At 47.2% G+C, this 20,301-nt stretch overlaps 1 protein-coding gene and 1 long non-coding RNA gene across 9 annotated transcripts in view; one reads left to right on the top strand and one right to left on the bottom strand.

The window, feature by feature from the left end:
- Positions 1-20,301, bottom strand: part of LOC107994307 (homeobox protein homothorax) — a 483,716-nt gene that overhangs the window by 187,148 nt on the left and 276,267 nt on the right. For 6 of the 8 annotated variants that reach the window (XM_062074850.1, XM_062074851.1, XM_062074846.1 and 3 more), the window contains one exon: positions 8,339-8,446. The exons of the other annotated variants lie outside the window; for them this stretch is intronic. In XM_062074850.1, coding sequence (XP_061930834.1) covers positions 8,339-8,446 — 108 coding nt within the window. The remainder of the gene's footprint in view (positions 1-8,338; positions 8,447-20,301) is intronic. 8 annotated transcript variants of the gene reach the window in all.
- On the top strand, positions 14,391-19,423 carry LOC133666086 (uncharacterized). Its single transcript, XR_009829698.1, has 3 exons — positions 14,391-18,405; positions 18,472-18,871; positions 19,079-19,423. It is a non-coding gene; the product is annotated as an uncharacterized LOC133666086 (long non-coding RNA).

Raw genomic sequence — 20,301 nt, 5'->3', positions numbered from 1 at the left:
CTCTGCCCTCTCTCGTTTCTTTGTCGCCCGATGACGCAGCCGGCAGACTCTCGGTCCCTTCGTAAATTCCGCGTTTTAATTATTCCACCATGTTTCCTTTGTCCTTTGGCGCGCGCACGATACTTCCCTCGAGATGTGCGAGAAACGGACCACTTCCGCTAGAAGAGAGAGCGTTTTTTAAAACGCTCATCCGAATCAATGATAGAAGAATCGATGGAAGAATCGTGTTCGCCACGCATCGCGGAAAAGGAGTCTCAAAAAAAAGAAAAGAAAAAACAATCTGATCGCGAGAAACAGACAGAGAGAGAGAGAGAGAGAGAGAGAGAGAAAGAGAAAATTAACTAGCCATTATCCCAAGATGACGCGACAGTTACGAGTTTCAATTACAACGAACAACGAAATCCGCGTGGATTTTTCGTATTTCGAAAAAATATCTGAAAATATCCTAGGCGTGTCGCGATTCTTCGAGACGTTCCTACGAAATCGTGAGAATAAAGAGCGCGACTGGTAGGCAGTCGATAACGGCGCGAGTTGGAAGGAAGAGGGAGGGAAATCCGGGGAGAGGGCGCGATACGTGGAAACACGTATGGACGTAGACGGGAAACGCAGATGCAACGACGGTTGCTGTTTAATATCGGAGTCGCACATGGGCCCCGAGACACATTTCACTAATATTGCACACCCCGGCACAGCCACACCGAGGCGGCCTCGCTCCAGCTAGGAGAGCTCGCGCGATTCCCAGTCACACACGGTTTACATATCTCTCGGCGCATTAATATATTCAACGCGTATGAATATTGCAGGGGGTAAGGGGGGAAGAAACAAGGTAGATAGGAGGAAAGAGGGAAAGAAGAGGGAAGGGAGGGGAATAGGAGGAGGGAAACGGGTGCAACTCTCGCCCGGCTAAACGCCCATTGTGCCTATATTTCGACTTCATGAAATCTGCAGTTCCTCTTCTTCTCCTCTCTTTTCTTCCCTCCTCAGTTATCGCCGTTACGGTATATACGACTCCACCAGGCTCTAGGCCCTCCTCTCTCGCCCTCCCCTCCCCCGCTATCTCTCATTGTTCCGCGACAGAGCTTTGTGCTTTGTGCCTCCCGCAACTCCGGAACTATTTCCGTGCCTTTGAGTAAGGAACTAATGAATACGGAGCGTGGATAGCGCGCGGCACGCCTGTGCACACGCCGCTATACCCGCGGACGTGTATCACGTTTATCGGCCTGTCGCCTTCCTTCTTCGTTTCCTTACTTCCTTTCCTCTGCACCCTCTTCTTTCAACTACCGCCACGTATCGTCACGTGACGTTTCTCGATTGTTCCCCAACAACGTCCTCCACCTATTTCCACCCTCCGCCTCTATCTCCCCAACTCTTCTCCGAGTCTTCAATCCTTCTACCGTTTCGCTTCTTTCTTCTTCTCGCCGACCGTAGCTCCTCGGCTATATATCGGGGGTGTATCGTTACCGGAAGGGCTCTCGTTATCTCGACGAGAGGATAAAGGCAGGGGATTTGTTTTCGGGGATTTCGATTCCCGGCTCTTCCGCTCCGCGATGATTTTCGCGTGTGTGTGCGTGTGTGTGTGTGTGCGCAGAGAAATTTTCATTCTTAATGATAATAAGAACGTAATGCTTCGCTGTCTTCGTTTCGTGTTTCGCCTCGTTCTTCGCCTCGAGTCACGGCCGCGTGCAGTTTCGAGCGGGACGACGTTTTCGAGCGAGGCGTTTTCTGCCTCCATGGGAACCCAATTACCCTCTCCCACCCTCTCCCAAGAATGGCCGACCCTCTAGGCGATGGTCGCCGAGTATTCCTGTTGCCGAGTGACCGCGATGTGTACGATCGACTGCACGAGAGGCCGGCTTGCGTACCGTAAATACGTCCAACCGATATCACAAAGGAATAATTGCGAGATATCGAACGGAGGAGAGATTTTCTTTCGAGAGATCTACAACCGCGATTAACCAATTTATAAATTAATATACCCGGCAACAGATACAGGATACAGGATGTATTCTCTTCTCTTCTATTATCTGGCCGATTAAATTACAAAGTATTCAATTGAAACGTGGATAGATGAATATTATAAATATACGCATCATTAACAATTTTCCTTTGACTCCTGAATGAAGTTTCTCGTTCCGTAAGAAGTGTCTTACGTAAAGAAGAGAGAAAGAAAAAGAATAACAATAACTTTGCGATTACATCGCGAGAAGAGGTTCCCTGGAAAATCGCAAGGAATTCGCTCGAAAAGGGAAAAATTCCACGAAACAAAAGCACAAAAGTGAAATACATTGGACCGAGCGATTCTCATATACCCTGAGACACTGTTATTCCGCGAAATACCTCTCGCTAGCTTATGTATTCACCTATGTACGTACATATGTACGAGAGGTACGTATACCCTCATGAACGTGTGTCCGGTTCCTCCGTAAGAATGGTTCCAGAGGAAACTTGCGAGTAAGGGTCGAGGCGCGAGGGTAAGAAGGAGATGGGGAGCGAGAAGGAGCGAGAGAGGAGGCACCGGTGATGGATCGTCCAATCAGTGCCGCGAGATGGAGCACGAGAGAAACGGAAAGGGAACGGAGAGGGAGGGAGAGAGAGAGAGAGAGAGAGAGAATGAAAGAGCCGGAGAATCTTCTCCACCTATGGTACGCAGCGGACGAGGAGAGGAGAGGAGAGAGGTCATGGTCGGGTCGGTCTCCTGCTAATCGAAGAACACGAGGTGGCCCTGTGCGGCCGCACCGAAGAAACCTCTCTCTCGTCCTCTCTCTCTCCCTCACTCTCTCGTTTCCTCGCCACGAATGCCTGGCTATTGTACGCTCCTCCTCGCTGTTAACTTCCCTCTCGCGAGAATGACTGAGAGAATGGATGATGAATTCACGACGACGATGGAACGACGATGGAAGGTGTTTAACGTTTCAATCGAACGTCGATGGAGTTCGAGAAATTCGAGGGATGGCCTCGCACAGGGATATTTCACAGGGTTAGAGGACGGTGGCGATGGTGGTGGTGGTACAAAGGGAGAGTTCGAGGAGGTTGCAATTAGAACGGAGAAAGAGAGAGAGAGAGAATGTGCTTTTAAGGCGAGCTAATTATAAGACCGCATCGATCACCGAGCGAGACAGCGTTCCACGATTTTCTCGGGCGGATCGCGATGTACCGGTTAGAATGGGTAAAGAGGAGTGCGGTTGGTACGAGGGGTTGGACCGAAGGGTCGTGGACCGTGAGCCCGAACATCGTTCAAACCACCGTGGTGCACAATAGGCGGAGGGGTTGACGGAGATCCGCGTTAACGGGAGAATCGGCTCGAAGCGGGACGAGTTATTCGCGCCGGAGACACGGAGCAATAGCGTAACAATCGAGTTTTCCGTTAAATCTATAGGCGATATAAAATTTCCCCACCCCTTCTTTTGAAAATGTAGGAACGACGTCACGAAAATGAATAATAACAAGAGGAAGAAGTATCGGCGAGAAATAATCCTCTTCCGATCCGAGGAGGAAGAATAAATCTCGGATCGAGAGGAAAACGAGACGAAGAGGTGGAATTCTTAACGTTTGGTATCTCGCAAAATTTCGATATCCGGCCATCCCTTCGGCTCGACGGCCCCTCGAGTGGCAAAGGGAGGGGAAAGGAATAAAAAAACGAGGAGCCATTGGAATCGACTCTACGCCACTGGTCGTAGAGAACGTTGAAAGAGGGAAAGAGAGTGGAGCGAGGGCGGCTAACAATGGCCGCCAACCAAAACATCCGATAAATCTAACCGGCCTGGACCTCAAGCCCCGAGGGGTTTTAAACTCTCTCACCCCTCCTCTCCCACCCCCAAAGCACCGTCGACGCGGGCGCAACCCTTACATTACACTACACCGTGCCGGAAAAGGGAGCACACTGTGCCATTGCAGGATGGGTTTCAGGGTGGCGAAGGAGAGGAGGAGAGGGTTAACCCGGGCTAGCACCGCGTCTCTGCGACGAGGTGGTGGATGCCAAGGGGATTGATGCGATTCAGGAAAAACCAAACAGAGAGAATTCCATCCCTTCCGCCCTTTTATATCTTTCTCTCTCGACCAACAACCCCCATCCACCCACCCCGGGGCACCCACCCCGACAAGAACGGTAACGAGATCTCCCGTGAGTGAGCGGTCAAGTAGGTTTTCCACGGAATCTCGACGAATTTGTCGTACGAAACCGCGTCGACAATTTATCCACTCGCAGCCTGGCTCGCACGCTGACACCGAAATTCCACCGTGTGTGGGGCGGTTCCATCGTCTCTTTCTCCATGGGCTATATTTATTTCGGAAGGGAGATTTAACCGTCGCTTAAATTTTTCGGCGACCCAGTTCGAATATAATATGACCAATGTCGTCGCTCAACGGCACGACGAAATGGTACAAAAAAGAAAGTAGGAGAAAAGAAAACAAGAGGAGTATTTCCCACGTTCGTGTAGTTCGTCGAAAATCTATTTTTCTAAGAACGAACGACGATTCGAAACTCGATGCGTAGAGTCGTTGTGTCGTTATATCGATATAAACAAAATAGAGGAGAGATTGTTCGATGTTACGAAGCGAGAAATTTCCGAGAAACAGAAGGAAACAAAAATAAGGAGGCACGAAACGAGTTTTGTTTTGGCGCGCGTTAATCCCCCCTACCCGTGTTCGGCGCGATAGTAGACGGCCTCAGTCGTTGGATTCGCGTCGATCGGGCGAACGTGTCGCGAAAATTTCGTGGGATCTAACGGCGAGAGAAAATAGTTTCATCGGAAGACGAAGGGACGCGATTCAACGAAACTGAAAATAACAGAGACGTCGGCGCGTTAGACGGGGCCCACGGAACGTGCCGGCTGGTAATGGATTGGCCGACGAAAATATATAGCGGTGGATAACGTGGACGCGCTAATGCTGTCGTCGGTGAAGAAACTCGATTCTCGTCCGCGAAATGGTCGACGTATCGGGGAGTTAAGCGACGCCTGGAATCCCGCGCTATTCCTCGCCAGTCATACATAATCAGCTTTCGCGGAGTTTGCTTCCCCGCTTGCTCTGGGATCTTTCTCTCTTTTCTACTCTGGTTGAACGGCGAGCCACGTTTCCGTGTCGAAGAATGTCGATGGCTTTTAAACTACGTGCGTTTAAGCGCGCGCACGCACCGCCATCACCGTGCTTTTTCAACGGCTGTCCACGTTCGTCTTCGCTCCAAGTGTGGAAATTCAAAGTGGGCACCGAGGCACTTTCGCGCGAATTTACCGAGAACGTTTCCATTAGTTTCGAATGCTTGGTTCGTGTAGAAAGGTGAGAATTCTCGGAAATTCGCTTCGTCTCGGACGCGAGTGCGAAGAAAGGGAGATGTGGGCGATGCGGAGGAAATAACAGAAGTGGAAGCGGCGATTCGAAAATTTCGAATCGGTGAAAAGGTGGAAGAGGGAGGGGGGCAGTGAGGGGGAAGGGCGTAAATTGCAATCGCTGGCGGCGGTTCTATTAACGAGCTGCTAGGAAATAGTCATTATTAATAACCGGTTGCATCCTGCAACAAAATTTATCCCGCGCTTCCGGTCGGTCGTTTAATTCAGTCACCGATATCGGTTGCATTCAAAAAGCGTGCGCGGTCCGGCGCGATCTACCCGTGTAGCGAGACCCTTTCCACCGTGGGGTGGGGAGGGAAAGATTATGAACGCATAAATCAAAAATTAGCATTAACGATTCATTATTAACAGTCGAGCTGCGCGGCCGAGATAAAATTTATCCCCCGTTTCCGTATTTCGATTAATTAATGCGAGCCCCCGTAACGCTTTTTAAACGACAATATTAACGCACCCGCGCCGCGGAACAGGCTGACGTTTTAACGAATGGATACCGGGGTTAGCGGGGTATGGACGAGGAGAGAAACGCGGAATAATCATTCTTAACCTTTGTACTTTCATCAATCCGAGCGAGGCTCGAGCGAGCGAAAAATGGAATATCGCGAACTGGGTGAACTAAATCCACCTTTCATTCTTTCTCCCCGCACGCTGTTTGATTACCGACAAGCTATACTATTATTTAAACCGGCTTTTTACCCGACCCGTTCTCCACCACCCGTCCATCAAACTCCCCCTCCTCTTTCCCGTATATTCAAAGTCGGCGCAGTTCACACCGTAATTACGATTAAACCTCGATCACGTCCCCCTTCCCTCCCGTATATTTATCCACCGAGTCGATATCTCGGTTTATCCGGGACGATAAAACGAGTGTGTGCCATTGCTATCGCGATTGTCGTCGCGAGAGAAAAGGGGGAGAAAAAGATCGTGGACGCAGGAAAAGAGCAAAAAGGAAGCGCAGAAGCTTTCTCGGAGAGAGCGCACATCCAACGCGAGGTCCGACGCGGTTGTGTGCGCGCTCCACCTTCCTCTCTCTCTCTCTCTCTCTCTTTGCGGATCCGTCGGTGCTCGTGGCTCGATCCGTGGGCGAAAAGAAGAGGTCCGTACGAAGAGCGAGGCGAACACGAGGAGGACGAGGGAGCAGAAAGAGGGACAGACAGGTCGGTCCGAGAGAGGAACCCGCGGCTGCCATGGTTACCGTCGCATTCCCGCCTCGCCTCGTTGCCATGGAGACGCCTCGCGGCCCTCTCTCCATCTCTCTCTCTTTCACCTCTTTCGCCTGCCCTCTGTCCGTCTCCCTCGTCCACCCGGAGTCGCTCCCCGTCCCTTTCCCTCCGCTGTTCCCTCTCACGCACCCCTCCTCCCTCCGGCTTCCCTCACTCCGCGTTTCTCCCCGTCGTCGCGCCAAGCTTCTCTCTACCTCTCCGGCTCATTCGCTCATATTCTCTCCGTGCTCCTTGGGACGAAGAGGAAGAGAGGGCCGGCGAGATAAAGAGGAACGCGCGCGCGAGATAGGGAGAGAAAAGAGGGAAGGAAAAGAGCGCATGCGCGATACTCCCCGACGTCTTCCACGACGCGGACGTCTCTCGGTTTCGAATCGTTCGATTAGTTATCGACTGAAAGTGATTTACGTCCCCCCCTTATCGGGGCCCTCCTTGGCGGCCGCGTAATTTAATTAAAGGAGAAATCGCGGATGGACAGCTCGCGCCGATCGTTTCCGCGAGAATCGGACGTGTGCGTATCGATAGGTATCGATGCTCGACATCATCGCGCCACCGGGAGATCGCGGCCACCGGTGGCGAACGATACTTAACGAGACTAGCGCGCGCGTTTACATTATTATATATTACGGCAAACTCGACGAACCTCGCCGTTGAATTTTATCCGCCCCGATCTACAATTTTGATAAGAAATATCTTATTCGAAAATACGATCGGTCTTAACGAGATCTTGATCCGTTGATTTTGAATGGTTGCTAATTTTCGAAAACGAACCGATAGAAAAGGATGAATTTTTCGATTTTAAAATCCGTAATCGCGTTAATATTCTTTTCACGAAATATTCGGGTTTCTCGATTTCTCTAAAAAATTGCGTTATACCGTTACTTATGCGGCGAACGAGCGAAGTTCCAAGTGGGAATAATCAACGAACGAGTCCCTCCATCGCCTCTTGTCTCCGACCAATTTTTCTTTTTCCCTTTCTTTCTTTCTTTCCTTTTTTTCTCCCTGGATATTTCGCGGCTGAGAATATCGCAGATAAGCAGCGATGTTGTAACACGTCGAGATGGGAACATGGGGGAGAACGCGTGTACGCGCCGCGGCGCGATAGACAGGCGGAGGTGTAAGCGGCTTGCTTTATAAGCCCCGATTCTGATTGGCCGTCGCGTCACCCGATATCAATATTTATTCAACGCGGCGAATGCCCGAGGCACGATTAAAACTTGTTTATGCCGCGAACGATTGCGCTCCTCCCACCGAGGACCCCGGTTATACCGCGCGTGTTTCACCGTGCTCGACGAAACCGTCTGCACACGTTTTCGTTTCCCTTCGGCCTGAAATTTCGCGGAAATCCAGCGTAATAATACGCGTGCGTACGAATTTTCTTAAGCGGATTTTTGCATCGCGTGAATTTTTTAAACTTTTGCCGACGCAAAATACAGAGACAGACTACGGAGAATATACGGAGAATATATAAAGAATAGTTACAAAAATCGATTCCATTGGATTAGAGATGCTCCTGATTCCAATTCTAAATCTCGTCTAGCAAGCATAAGAGCTTGGATTCGCGACGTTCGATTAAGGGTTAAGGGGGAAAAAGGGTTAAGCAGGGAGAATCATCACATGAGCGCAATTCTACTCGGGCATCATTCGAGGAAAGGTTAAGAAAAAAACAGGCCGAGACCATATTTCCGGCCCGAGGTGTTCAGATGTTTGATGGAAGGGTTTGGAGAAAAGTTTTTTAGAGAGAGAAGAGTGACAAGTTTTGGTATAGAGACTTACCGGGGCTACCGAGGAAGACGGAAGAGTAAAGAACGCCACGACGCGCATCGCTCGCCGCTCGTTGCGCGTCCGGCGGCGAACTCCATTCCCTACGCGGACACCATTTACCTGAAGCAAAGAAAAAAATCGATTTCACCGTTAATCACTCTCTCGTACATACAACCTCGTATCAAGCAAAATTACCCCCCTCGACCGGTTCTTTTCCTTTTTTCCCTTTCTTCTTCTTCTTCTTCTTTTTTTTTCTTCCATTCTCTCTCCTACGTATGCAAGGGAGAACAAGCACGCGGTCGCGTGATCGGCGCGACCAGCGGTCGGGGTATATACGGAGTCGGATTTGCATCGTGTCAATGTAAACGATATCAGAAACGAGTCGAATCACCTCCGAGAGTGGTTTAATGAAATGCATAAATATTTCTGCACAAGTGGAAGGAAGAAGGAAATTGTGTGTGCGAGCGAGCGAGCGAGCGAAATAGAGAGAGAGAGAGGAGAATTCTCGGTAGAAGGAGAATAAATTCGTGTATATAAAAATTCTCGAAAGGGATAGTTATTACAAGGAGACAGAGAGCAGCAGCGTGTGCGCGTGGAAAGAATGCAGCGAGGGCCGATGCACAAAGGGGGCGAAGAATTCGTGATCGTTCGCATCACGACTTCGAACTCGGGGAGATTCTATCGCGTGCTGCTCCATATATATCCCGTTACTCGTTTCGTTTCTTTTTGCGCGAGGGCCGGCATGCGATCTCACCCCTGCCGTGCCTCTCCTCGGCCAAGAATAATCGCGCAATTATAATAATTAGATAAACGCGCGAGGAGAGCTTGTTGCGTTAAGAGCCGGTACTCGCTCAAACGGGTTCACCGCCTACCGGAATGTATCGAACGAATCCTCGAGGCGGTAACGTTGGGTACGACAGATATTCGTGGCGATACTGAATACAACAGATACAGTATCCCGTATATTTCACGATTAAATTGTCCCCGATTAATACTCGCAAAGTGGGGAAATGTTCTCTCTTTTTTTTTTTTGTTTTTTAATTTTATTGTACGCGATAGAAAAAACGAACATTTTTAAATTTCTCTCGAACGTGATATTTTTGTCACATATCAAAAAAAGAGGAAAAAAAAAACGAAATATCGTTTTATTTTAATCGTCGTTTTATATTATCGTATCGTTTCATTTCGAGTCGTTCGTTTCTTCTGCATCTTTTCGAAGAGAAAGAAATACCTAAGTAATCAGGGAGAAAGGATCAGAAGGGGGGAAAAAATGATCGAACGCGACACGATTAACGCGAGAGCAGACCGCGGAGGCTGATTTATAAAGGGGACAAGGAGCGAGTCTCGTGGCGGAGGTATTGCAATTTTCCGGATGCGAAAATAGGAAAGGTATCTACTTTATTTCCAGAGGAGATCCCCGGCTGAATGAGGATACACGGTAAGAAAGGGTGGCACCGGGGGATAAGAGTAAGCCGCGGAGCGAAGTAATTTCACACGAGAGAGTAGGGTCTCGGCTGGGCGGCCGCCGGATCCGGCGGAGCTACAGTCTTATCTACGGAAATATAGCGACCATCCCCCGGCGAAAATTATATTCTTGAAAAGCAGAAAATTGCTTTGGAGACCGGTGGACCAGGCGCGCCGATATTAGGTATCCTCGTTCTTGTATGTGTATGTGCGTCTGATCCACGGTACGAAATAACGAATAACGATTTAGTCATCGATTAAATTCAGCTATTTCGAATATTGGATTGTCGTAACGTGTGTATATATATATATATATATATATATATATATATATATATATATATAAAAGGGAAGTGTGTTTTTGCGAAAAATATTAAACATTATGATTTAAGGATTGGAAGAACGAGAGGATCCTTTTTTTTTCTTGTCGAAGAGTTTGAAGGATTAAAATTAGGGGTTGGGATTCTCTAATTCGAGGGCCCGAGGAAAAGGTGCGTTTAACCCGGCGTTACGGTTATGGTTAGTCGCGTTAATTTGTGGCCTAGATAAATGACAGGGTTGAACCAGTCCATTCGAAATATATAATAGTTAGTTCTCCTCGAGGAGAAGCAGCTGAATTCGCATTAACGACGAGGAGGTTCGATTCGCGATCGAGTCGTGAAAAACAAAAAGAGAAACAAGCTTTTCCAAGAATACAGATATGGATCGCACGCGACACGTTGGTACGCGAACGATATCTCGGAGCAGAGGATTCGTATCGAACGCGGGAAAGACTTGTGCAGGTAGACGGATCCGCGGGAAGAAGTGGGGGCGGGATCGTTCGGAGGGAGCGAGATTCCTCCATCGTCGATGGAATCCCGCCTTTCTACGCTCGAAGCAGGAACGAGCGAATAAACGATACATCACAGGATTATTCGGAGTCGGTCGTTGCCGACCCATTAAACACTGGCAGACCGTGCGTCACAGTTATCCCCGAAGTCGTCGTCGATGAAACGGGAGACTCCGGGAATACCTGTAGGATCCTGGAGCGCGGAGGTGGAGCGGCCGTGAAGAAATTTATGGCCACTAAGAGACAGGGTGTAATCATACGCGTCACCCCGTCAACTCTGTAACCGTGATTTATCGTGGGAATTTTCTAACACTCGTCGTAAGAACTCGCCTTCCATCCTTCGAACGGTATACCACACGCTGGATTCCATTTATTTCACTCGTTCCGTTCTTCGCTTTCTCTCCAACTTTTTGGAGAGACCGCCGCCACGCCAACGTTCCTATTAATCGAACGCGTTTCCGGTATAGATTCGCGGCATAATTGAATCCGTAGCGGGGATAAGTCGATCCATAGCATCGAAAGCGACGATCCCGAATTCATTGAAGCGGCTCGAACCGCGTCATGAATTATTCCGCCCCTGAAACTTTAATCACGGCCGATTCCGTGTTCCGAGGAGAGAGAGCAATCGTCGCATCTGGAAACGGAGCACGAGTCCGGGGCCTGGGCGGGGGAGGGGCGTTCGTTAAGTGGCATCAAGTGAGACGTCTCTTTTGAACGATCGCTCTGCGGCTAAATTGCGGGTTAACTTCGGGGTTCGCGTGTTAGCGACAGTTATGTCGAATCGTGTGCAACGGATGAGACGAGAGTGAACGAGAAAGAAAGAGAAAAAAAAGGGAGAGAGAGAGAGAGAGCTTGAAATGGAAGCGGCGAGAAATCGTGTATCGAAGATGAAGGTGGGCCGATTTCGAGGACTGGATGGGGATGTTCGTCTTCGTTTTCCGCGTTCGATCACGCACGAAAAGTCAGGAGGAGGGATACGTTTCGAGGGATACGACGCGTCCCTCGTCACGGTTTATTTTTACGGACTATCGCACGCTCGACGATTGTAAATTGGAATGTAATTCGAGCAGCGCGTCCATGGATCTCTCATCGGTATCGGGTCCTCCGCTGTCCGCCACTGATTCATTCCGTGTTAACGAGTGTCGTGCTTCCAGTTTCAGCGTTCGTTGAACTTTTTCGCTGGCCAATCGCACGGATATTCTCAATTACAATTCTGCTCTCTTTTTATGAGTCAACCTCCCCCCGCCCCCCTCCATTGCATCGTGCTGCTTCATTCGGTAGTCTGTCATCGGTTTTGCTCGGAATCCCGTCTCGGCCGAGGGTTACGCGAAAATAAAATATACATCATATGCATTAGATCGCAACTCGACTCGACTATCTTCGCTTCGTTATCTTGTTATTTCCGGATTTCCTGATTGAGAAATTATTGAACTTAATTTTATCATTATTTTGCCATTCATTAAAATTTTATTCATCCATTAATCGATTTTTCTCTAAACGATTTTTACATATTTATAAAATATTCGAGATTAATTTAAATATCGTTTATATGAATTTTTATGTGAGAATTATCAAATCGTATGATTACTATATGTTTGGCACATATATATATCGATATGTAAACTGTAAAGAAAACACACGCCTATAATCTAATCAACTCGTAACTTGTTTATTTTCCAATAGATATTGATAATTGGTAACGCTTTTTGCAAAGTTGATTGCCTATTTACTGGAATAATTGTCTATTTTCTCAAAACTCGACGATCGTAAATAACGCGCGAAAAGAAGAATTTTCCTTCGATGATAAACGATTTTTGCTTCTCGATTCGATACGTTAAGCACGTACAAATTACACGTGGATCAAAACGATCGAAAGAACGGAGTTCGGATAAACATCTAAGTAGTGAGGAAGAAACGGGATCCATCGGGCTGTAGGAAACACAGGCGGGGTTATAGGCCGGATACAGATACATTCCCAATAACCCCATCGTATTGGGGTTGCGTCCTCGATATAAATAAATCAATATAACCTGCTTCAACCCTGAGACACCGCCCTCTTTCCAAGGAAGTGACGTATGAGACTCGCATCCCCCCGAAACGAGGGTTGAGGAGGCCACCCTGTTATTTCACAGTTAGGCTCGCCCCACTCTGCCTCCTTCGCGCCACCTTCAACCTTCTTCCATGGCTGGCATCTTCTCTATCCGGAGAAGACCGAGCTCCGTCCCTAGCCTTGCTTCCCAACCGTGCACGAGTCCCTCGGGAAGCTTTTGTCCTCGAGCTGTAAGCGACTTCCTGACAGGCCAAGTTTGCACCTGCTCTCCTCTTGCCGCCGCTTGTATCTCTCCTCGCTCGTTTCTCTCTATCCTCCCCTCTCTTTCTCCCTCTCCTCCTCCGTATTTTTCTCCTTCGCCGGTCGACCCGCACACCATTCACCGCGTTACACGCGCGAGATTTATTTTCCATCGCATCTCGAAACATATATATATACATGTATACTCGTTCGAGAATAAAAATCGGTTTAAAAACAATTATTTCTGAATAATCTCCTTCATCTCGATTACGCCTCGAGTACACGAAATAAATCTCTAATCCCCGCGTGTATCTCCCTCCTCCGCCAAAGATGAGACTTTCGAGGCGAGATACAGCCTCGGATACGGATACGATCTATTAAGCGATCTTGGAATAAATCAAGGGGGCGAAAGAGCATACGGCAAGATAATTCAAAATCCTTCTAATCATTCAACAAGCATATAATGGAAGATCACACGCGATAAAGAGATCAAGAATTTTCCACGACGCTTGTCGTTCACGTTTTTCCATTTCGCGCGAAGCGGTGTCTTTCTCCACCAGGAAGGGGGAGGCGGTGGCGGAGGAGGAGGTGGAAGAGAGAGAGAGGAGAGGGACGCTCGCAGATGTTCGAGACGCCGGGTGATTAATGACGCCCGATAAACGTAATTTGTTGCGGGGCCGCGGACTCGTCGTCTCCCGTCTCGTCTTTCGAATTCAAATTGATAAACAGGACGTAGTTTGTAATGGCCGGTGGGTTGCGCGCCGCTACGGGACTGCCGGCTGTCGGATGAGCCGGACGACTTCACTGGCCGAACCTGGCATAGTAATTAATTTTAAGCAGCACACCGCGCGATTTTCCCTATCTCGAACGCCGCCCCACCTCGCCCCGCCCGGGTATGCCGGCACGCGCACCTGACAAACGCACCCTCGCCGCCACCGGACCAACGATTATCCATTCCCTTTGCGCTTCCTTCATTCCGATCATCTCAATCGGCTCTCGAGAGATTCTCAACATTTCGAAGATTCGGTTCGAATGCTAATTCGATCAGCACGCAATATTCCAACCTCTTTCTCTCTTTCGTCGCTGCAAAAATCAATGCGAGCCTCTCGAGTAAGCCTCGAGAGTTGAGCGTAAATAACAATTTTCGAAAGATCTCTTCGAATAGAATAACCTTGGAGAATTCGCCTCGATGTTGTTCCGTCCCGTGAGGAGGGTGGGACCGAGGAAAGGGGGGGCAGTGACGAAAAGGCGCGCGATACTGGCGCGACAGAGCGACACGAATCGAAGGGACGGGAATTAAGAGGGATAAAGATAAGGGGACGGGGGATGGAAAACGCGAGTTTCGAAGAAACACGTAGGCGCGTACACGCATACCTCGGCACGTAGGCGCGGCTGAGAAACGTCGGGATCACCGTTAAACGCGTAATAGAAAACGTGTGCCCGAAGGAAGCCTGGTCACCAGCCGATAACATCGGGCAAAAAGGTGTTAACGTAATTCAACAGGAGAGAGGGAGGGACAGGTGAGAGCAACTCGCGAACCAAACCTTCCGCGACTTCCTCCATAAAACGCAAATCCACAATTAACACTTTTTCCCTCGACGAATGCACGAATTTACGTTGCCACTTAGCGAGGCCGCTGTCGCACTTCAGCCATCGCCTTTCGCCGGCTAAATCGGGAAACACCCGTCCGCTTGAATTTTTAAACCGTTAATTTTCCCTTTTTCCTTTCTTTTTTTTTCGTTATCTGACCGCGAACGGAAGTGGTGGAAAGCAACTTGCACGACGTAACGGTGATCTAATCGTATCTACGATCGGAGCGTGGACATGGAATGCTTCGAATCTTGGGCACGAGTGGCAACGTTTGAAGGGAGGATCGTGCGAGAGAGAGTTTATTTTTATCAGGATACGAATATATTATATATTTGAGAGCGAAATTCACGAGAGTGGTTATTTTTTCGCAAAGCGGGAACTTCGAGCAAGCAGTTCTCACTACTCGGGGAGATAAATAAAACTCTCGAGAGAGTAAAAGAGTGAAAGATTGATTTATTAAAGATTATAGTTTCCGTAATTCCGCGTTTTCTTTCGGAGTCATCTTTTAAAGAAAACGATTCGAGAACATAGAATCGATAAGCATCGTTCGCGATGGGTGTTTGTGTCGTGAGAAAAGTTTCCAGATATCGGATCGGGTCGGAAACGAAGACGGACGGGAGATATCGTTGAGTGAAATACGTCAGCAGACATAATAAACCGAAACTTGGGAGGAATTTGAAGAAGAAACGCAAGATCTTAAAATAGGGGGTCGTTAATAATAGGGTATCCCTGACGAAAGCATAGATCCATTTTTAGGATTCGCTCCTGGGAATGTACAAATAGAAAACGTCTGAATGATGAAAGTTTCCACGAGTTTGCCTCGTCACGGTGGTTCGCGAAGGTGTCCCTCGTGCAGCGCCTCAAAATTATTTTTATATCTACAGAATTATCGCGGATCTTATTCCGGATTCAAGACGAAGAAGAAGAAGAAGAAGAAGAAGGAAGAGGAGAAGAAGAAGGAGGAGGAGAAGAAGAAGAAGGAGACTGGCCGAAATCGCTAGCCGGCCTCCATTGAAACAACAAACGAAAGGGTGAATTATCGTCGCGTCGACGGAAGAAAACAGGCCGAGGGAAATTCTCGACGGATCCCGTTGGCCTTCCCTATCCGTATTCACGTCCGATTGTTCGCCGAGTTATAAACGCAGCCCGCAGCGGAGGCCGTTTGATCGATGGCAGCCAAAAGCCAGTCGCGGCGTGGTGTGGTGGCATGGAGCAGGGGGAGAGAGGGGCGAATACGGAGTAGCGGAGAGCACGAGCGAAACGGAGAGAGAGAGAGAGAGAGAGAGAGAGCAGGGATGAGATGGAAAGAGAGGAGCGAGAGGGAAATGGAGAAACGTGGAGCACGGAACACAGAAGGTAGATGGTTGGGCGGTCGGAGGTGGTCAGGAATCACGGAGTGATGTCAGCTCGTGACTCGTGACACGCGCTGGTTTAATTAGCGCTACAATGCCGAATCCAGTGTGTGCATGTGCGGAGCAGAAGGTGGAAACGCGGCGAGAGAAAGAGGAGGCGGCCGGAGGGAGAGGAATGGAAGGAGGAATCGGACGATGGAGGATGCAAACCGCACCACCCCGTGTGCCCTGTACCAGGCCACGATTCTCTCTTCTCTTTCTGGCACTCTGCCTGCCCGACCTACGACCCGCCCCCGGGACCCCGGGACCACGTTCTCCGAATTACCGGTCCCGTCGCTGCAACAGCGGTGCACTTAGCGTAAATTCAGGGCGAATCGACGGCGCTTGACGTCCCCTTTCCCAGACCCCTCAATTTCCTCCCCTCCCTCTCCCCCGCCACCTATGTACCGCCGGATCGCGTCTATATCTCGTTTATATACCGATCGTCGAGACGCTTTCCTCTTGCTCTTGCTCCGGAATTAATGTCACGTGGAAACGGAGCCGGAGAATTTGCGACAGACGCGAGAGTGTAGCCTCGATACTTTTAGAACGGAACGCTCTTATGCCAGCTTATTCTCAGGAATGATTCTCTTCTAGTTGGAGGCTTGTTGTTGATCGATTTCTTTGATCGTTCGAAATTGCGATGTTTGGCAGAAGAGAAGGGGGAAAGGGAACGTTTTTTCTTTGAAATTCTTGAAATTGATTTTGCTTATTTTTCGAGACGTTTTTTTTTAGATGTTGAACATTTTTTTATCGTGATATATATAATATAATCCGAGCGACGAGAAGTGGTTTCGAGTGCAAAAACTAATTCGTGATAGTCGAGAATGATACCAAGGATCCTTTCCTTAAGCGTATGGAAGCTTGAAAGCTGACGTGCTAGCACGTATGCGAAGCATATGTCCTCGGCCAGCGCGACACACGGCCGAGATAGGAGAGATTTAAAATGTTGCGGCAGGTCGGGAGGACTAAATGATGATAAACTATCTCGCCGGTCCCGGTAGACTGACCCTGCATGCCGCGGCTTGAATTACAGCCAAAAAACAAAACCACTCGTCGCTCGACGCGCGCAGAGAACAAGTAAAACACATCAGCGTTGCCCTGACCAAGACGTAAAACCCTGAATCACTGGATTTTCCAGTTGAGAAAATTATAAAGATTCGATCGAATAATAAGAAAAAATTTATATACGAAATTTTGATATAAAAATAGCAAAAATCTAATATTAAAATTAAGAAAAAAAGTTGAAAGTTAAGGAAAAAATGGAATACTATCGTACAACGAATAAAAATAAAGTGTACGTATACGTTATGCAACGATCGAAGAACAAAAATAAAATTGCGAATAAACCGCGCACTACGTCGAATGCGTTATAATTTCAATGAATTTTCCATATTGACGATCAAGCATTACGCTCCTTGCAATTTACCGGTATCTTCGATCTCGACTAACGATCGTTCGAAATAATGCACAGAAAAGCTCCATTTACAATTGACTCGACTTATCAGCGGCCTCCTCGGTACGCGGTCAATCCGTCGGCATAAAACTTATAGCCACGCGATTATGGTCGTTATATACATACTACTTTTCTCTCTATGCCTGCTTGAATTTGCCCGCCTTCCTATTCTCTGTCCTTTCCCCTCTTTGTTCGCTCCCACCCTCAGACCGTAGCCCTCTTTCTATCGGATTATTAATTCCCTCGTTAAAATCCGACCCGCGGCGTCGCCACGGTTTGTTATTTACGAACGAAAATTGTAAATACAAAGCAGAAGGGGAAAGAGAGGAAGGAGAGAAAGGGCAGGCGTATCGACGCACGACCATTCCCGCGGCCGCGAGCAATTAATAATCGCATCGAAGCTAATTAAATCCGGAAAACATGCAAATGCACTGTGTTTATATTTCAAAGGGACGACCGATCGGCCGTGCGGTGGCGCAGCAATGACGAAGAGCCGAATAATGGCGGAAAAGGATAAGCGAAAGATAGTGGGAAAGCCGAGAGGATTCGTTTACGAATTATCCATAAAAATATCCGTAAAACATGTTTATGCTCTATTATTCCGTTTTTACGAGCTCATCGAGCTTCGATATTAATTCAATCGACAAATGAATGCTACGAATATATTGTAATTTTATCAAAAAGTTTTCACTTTCTACGTTCTACGTACGTAAATGATGTAAGAGTACTTACATTTCGTCGCGTCGCCACAGATAACTAATCTGTAAGTGTTGTCTGGACACAACCGTCTATCTAACTGTTAACGATTCTTTCAGGATTATCAATCAATTAACACAAGACGATGAACGACACTGCACAATTCTTTTTTCAAACAATTAACGAATTTTTCACACCGCTGCACGTAATACGACTGATGCCCGCCTTGCCTGTGCTGCCAACTATCGAACGATACGGTAACCATACACTGATCCAGACAATGCGCCGCGTATCGGCGACTTCTCGAACTAATGGGATTCAGTGGCGTTATTTCTCGCTTGTAACGATTATACATCGATATATGTAAGTACTCTTAACCTTTCAAATTAATAAAACAATGAAATTAAGAAACGATATTTGAATTTAAAGGGCACAAGAAAGTTACAAAAAAAAAATAGATGATTCTTTTATTTCACGTTATTATTTCATGGAAAGCGAGTCGATTATATCTCGAGAAATCGAATAACTATTGCCTGTGTATTATATCGATTCATATCGATATTACGGAAACTCGTGTGAGTGGAAAAGAAATAGAAAAGTTGGTTATAAACGTAATAAAAGTTCGAAAACGTAATAAAAAAATAACATCAGAGAAATATTTGTTTAAAATATTTGTGTAAAACGGAAAAAGAAATTCTTTAACGACGATAAATATACCGATGAATATTTACTAATGAACGAAACGATTCTAAACGAAACTCGATAAACATTCAGCGAAAAGTTGTTCCGATATTATCAAAACAAGAAACGGAACACGATTTACATTCAGGTAATCGATTAGTGATAACGTTCTCATCAAATAAACATATAAATCAAATTCTGAACATTATCATTGTGAATCTATTCCGAGACTGACATATCTGTAATTAAGATTCTTTTATTTCCTAACCTCACTGCGAATTACAAACAATCGAAAACTTTTTAATGCTTAAAAAATGATAATTTCCCTGAATCTTAAGAAACTTTTTAACTGTAGGTATTCACGAATGAGTTAAAAATAAGTGAAAGAAGTATGATAAACTTTTCCAACCAATCATCCTCAAGTTCATCTCTTACAAGAAAGTTCACTTTTCTTCATCATTCCTTTACTTCAAATTTGGCGAATTCTTATCAAGCGTACAACGGACCATAAATAATCTTAATGTTATGGAAGAGATATTACGAAAAAAGGAGCTAGCCTTTCAAGAGGACGGCGGTTGAGACGTCAAAGGGAGTGCCATTGAAGGTATAGCAGCCATAAAAAGTATATATCGAGACGGATGCATAAGGTGCATGCACGGTGCGCGAGGTATTACACACGAAGTGCACCGTGTATTGGCAGGTAAGCAGTATAACCGGTGGGGGGAGGGTAAATACGGTGCCAGGCAGACGGGGAGAAAGAAAGAGAGACAGAAAGAGAGAGAGGTGGGTGCACTTGGACGGACATGGCGGCACAGCGGCGAATCAAACGATATCGGGCTTCTGGATTAATTTATGCACCGTGGCTTGTTAAAACGCGAGACACAAAGGCCTCGCCGACGGTGCATTCTTATGGCTCGGCTTAGGCCCACCCGCCAATCAATTCGCCTCGCCTCTGCTTTCGTGCATTTATTCGCGCGTAATAACGTTTAAGCCCCTACGTAATAAAATTACGTCAGCTCGAGCCACTTCTTTGTCGCAGCACCGTGGAAATAGGTCTTAATATTAATAGACTGTGGCAGTCGATCGTTCGTATACGATATATTTCTTTAATACGAAAATCGATGTAATAATAATGATGAAACGTTGAACGTAGTTACCAACTCTTTACGGTTTAAATAATATGCATAGTATTATTCTCGTTTTTGTCGAGCTACAAAAAAAAAAATTATACTCATCGATAAACAATAAAAGTACAGTTTTTCTCCGATGCTTCTGTAAGATGATATTCGATGTTCGAACATGAACGATTAAAACACGCGTACAATCCACGTGTACGCGTTAAATTTTCCAAAGAGACAAACACGGAATTAGTAGCAACATCTTTTAGAAACGAGAAGCATATTGCGACCCGGATTGTTACCGCTACGGAAAATAAATCGTGCTCCGTAATGGTTCACGAATTATTTTGCCAGTTGGAATTCAACGATTTTTAACTACCACTACCGGGAGCAACTTTTTCGCCCGGACGAAGAAAAGCTGGAAGGCTATTTATTTCCGACAGGCCGCCGGTACAAATAG

The sequence above is a fragment of the Apis cerana genome, linkage group LG5, assembly GCF_029169275.1.
Source record: "Apis cerana isolate GH-2021 linkage group LG5, AcerK_1.0, whole genome shotgun sequence".
In the NCBI taxonomy this organism is placed as follows: Eukaryota; Metazoa; Arthropoda; class Insecta; order Hymenoptera; family Apidae; genus Apis; species Apis cerana.
This window is presented reverse-complemented; position numbering and strand designations above follow the sequence as displayed.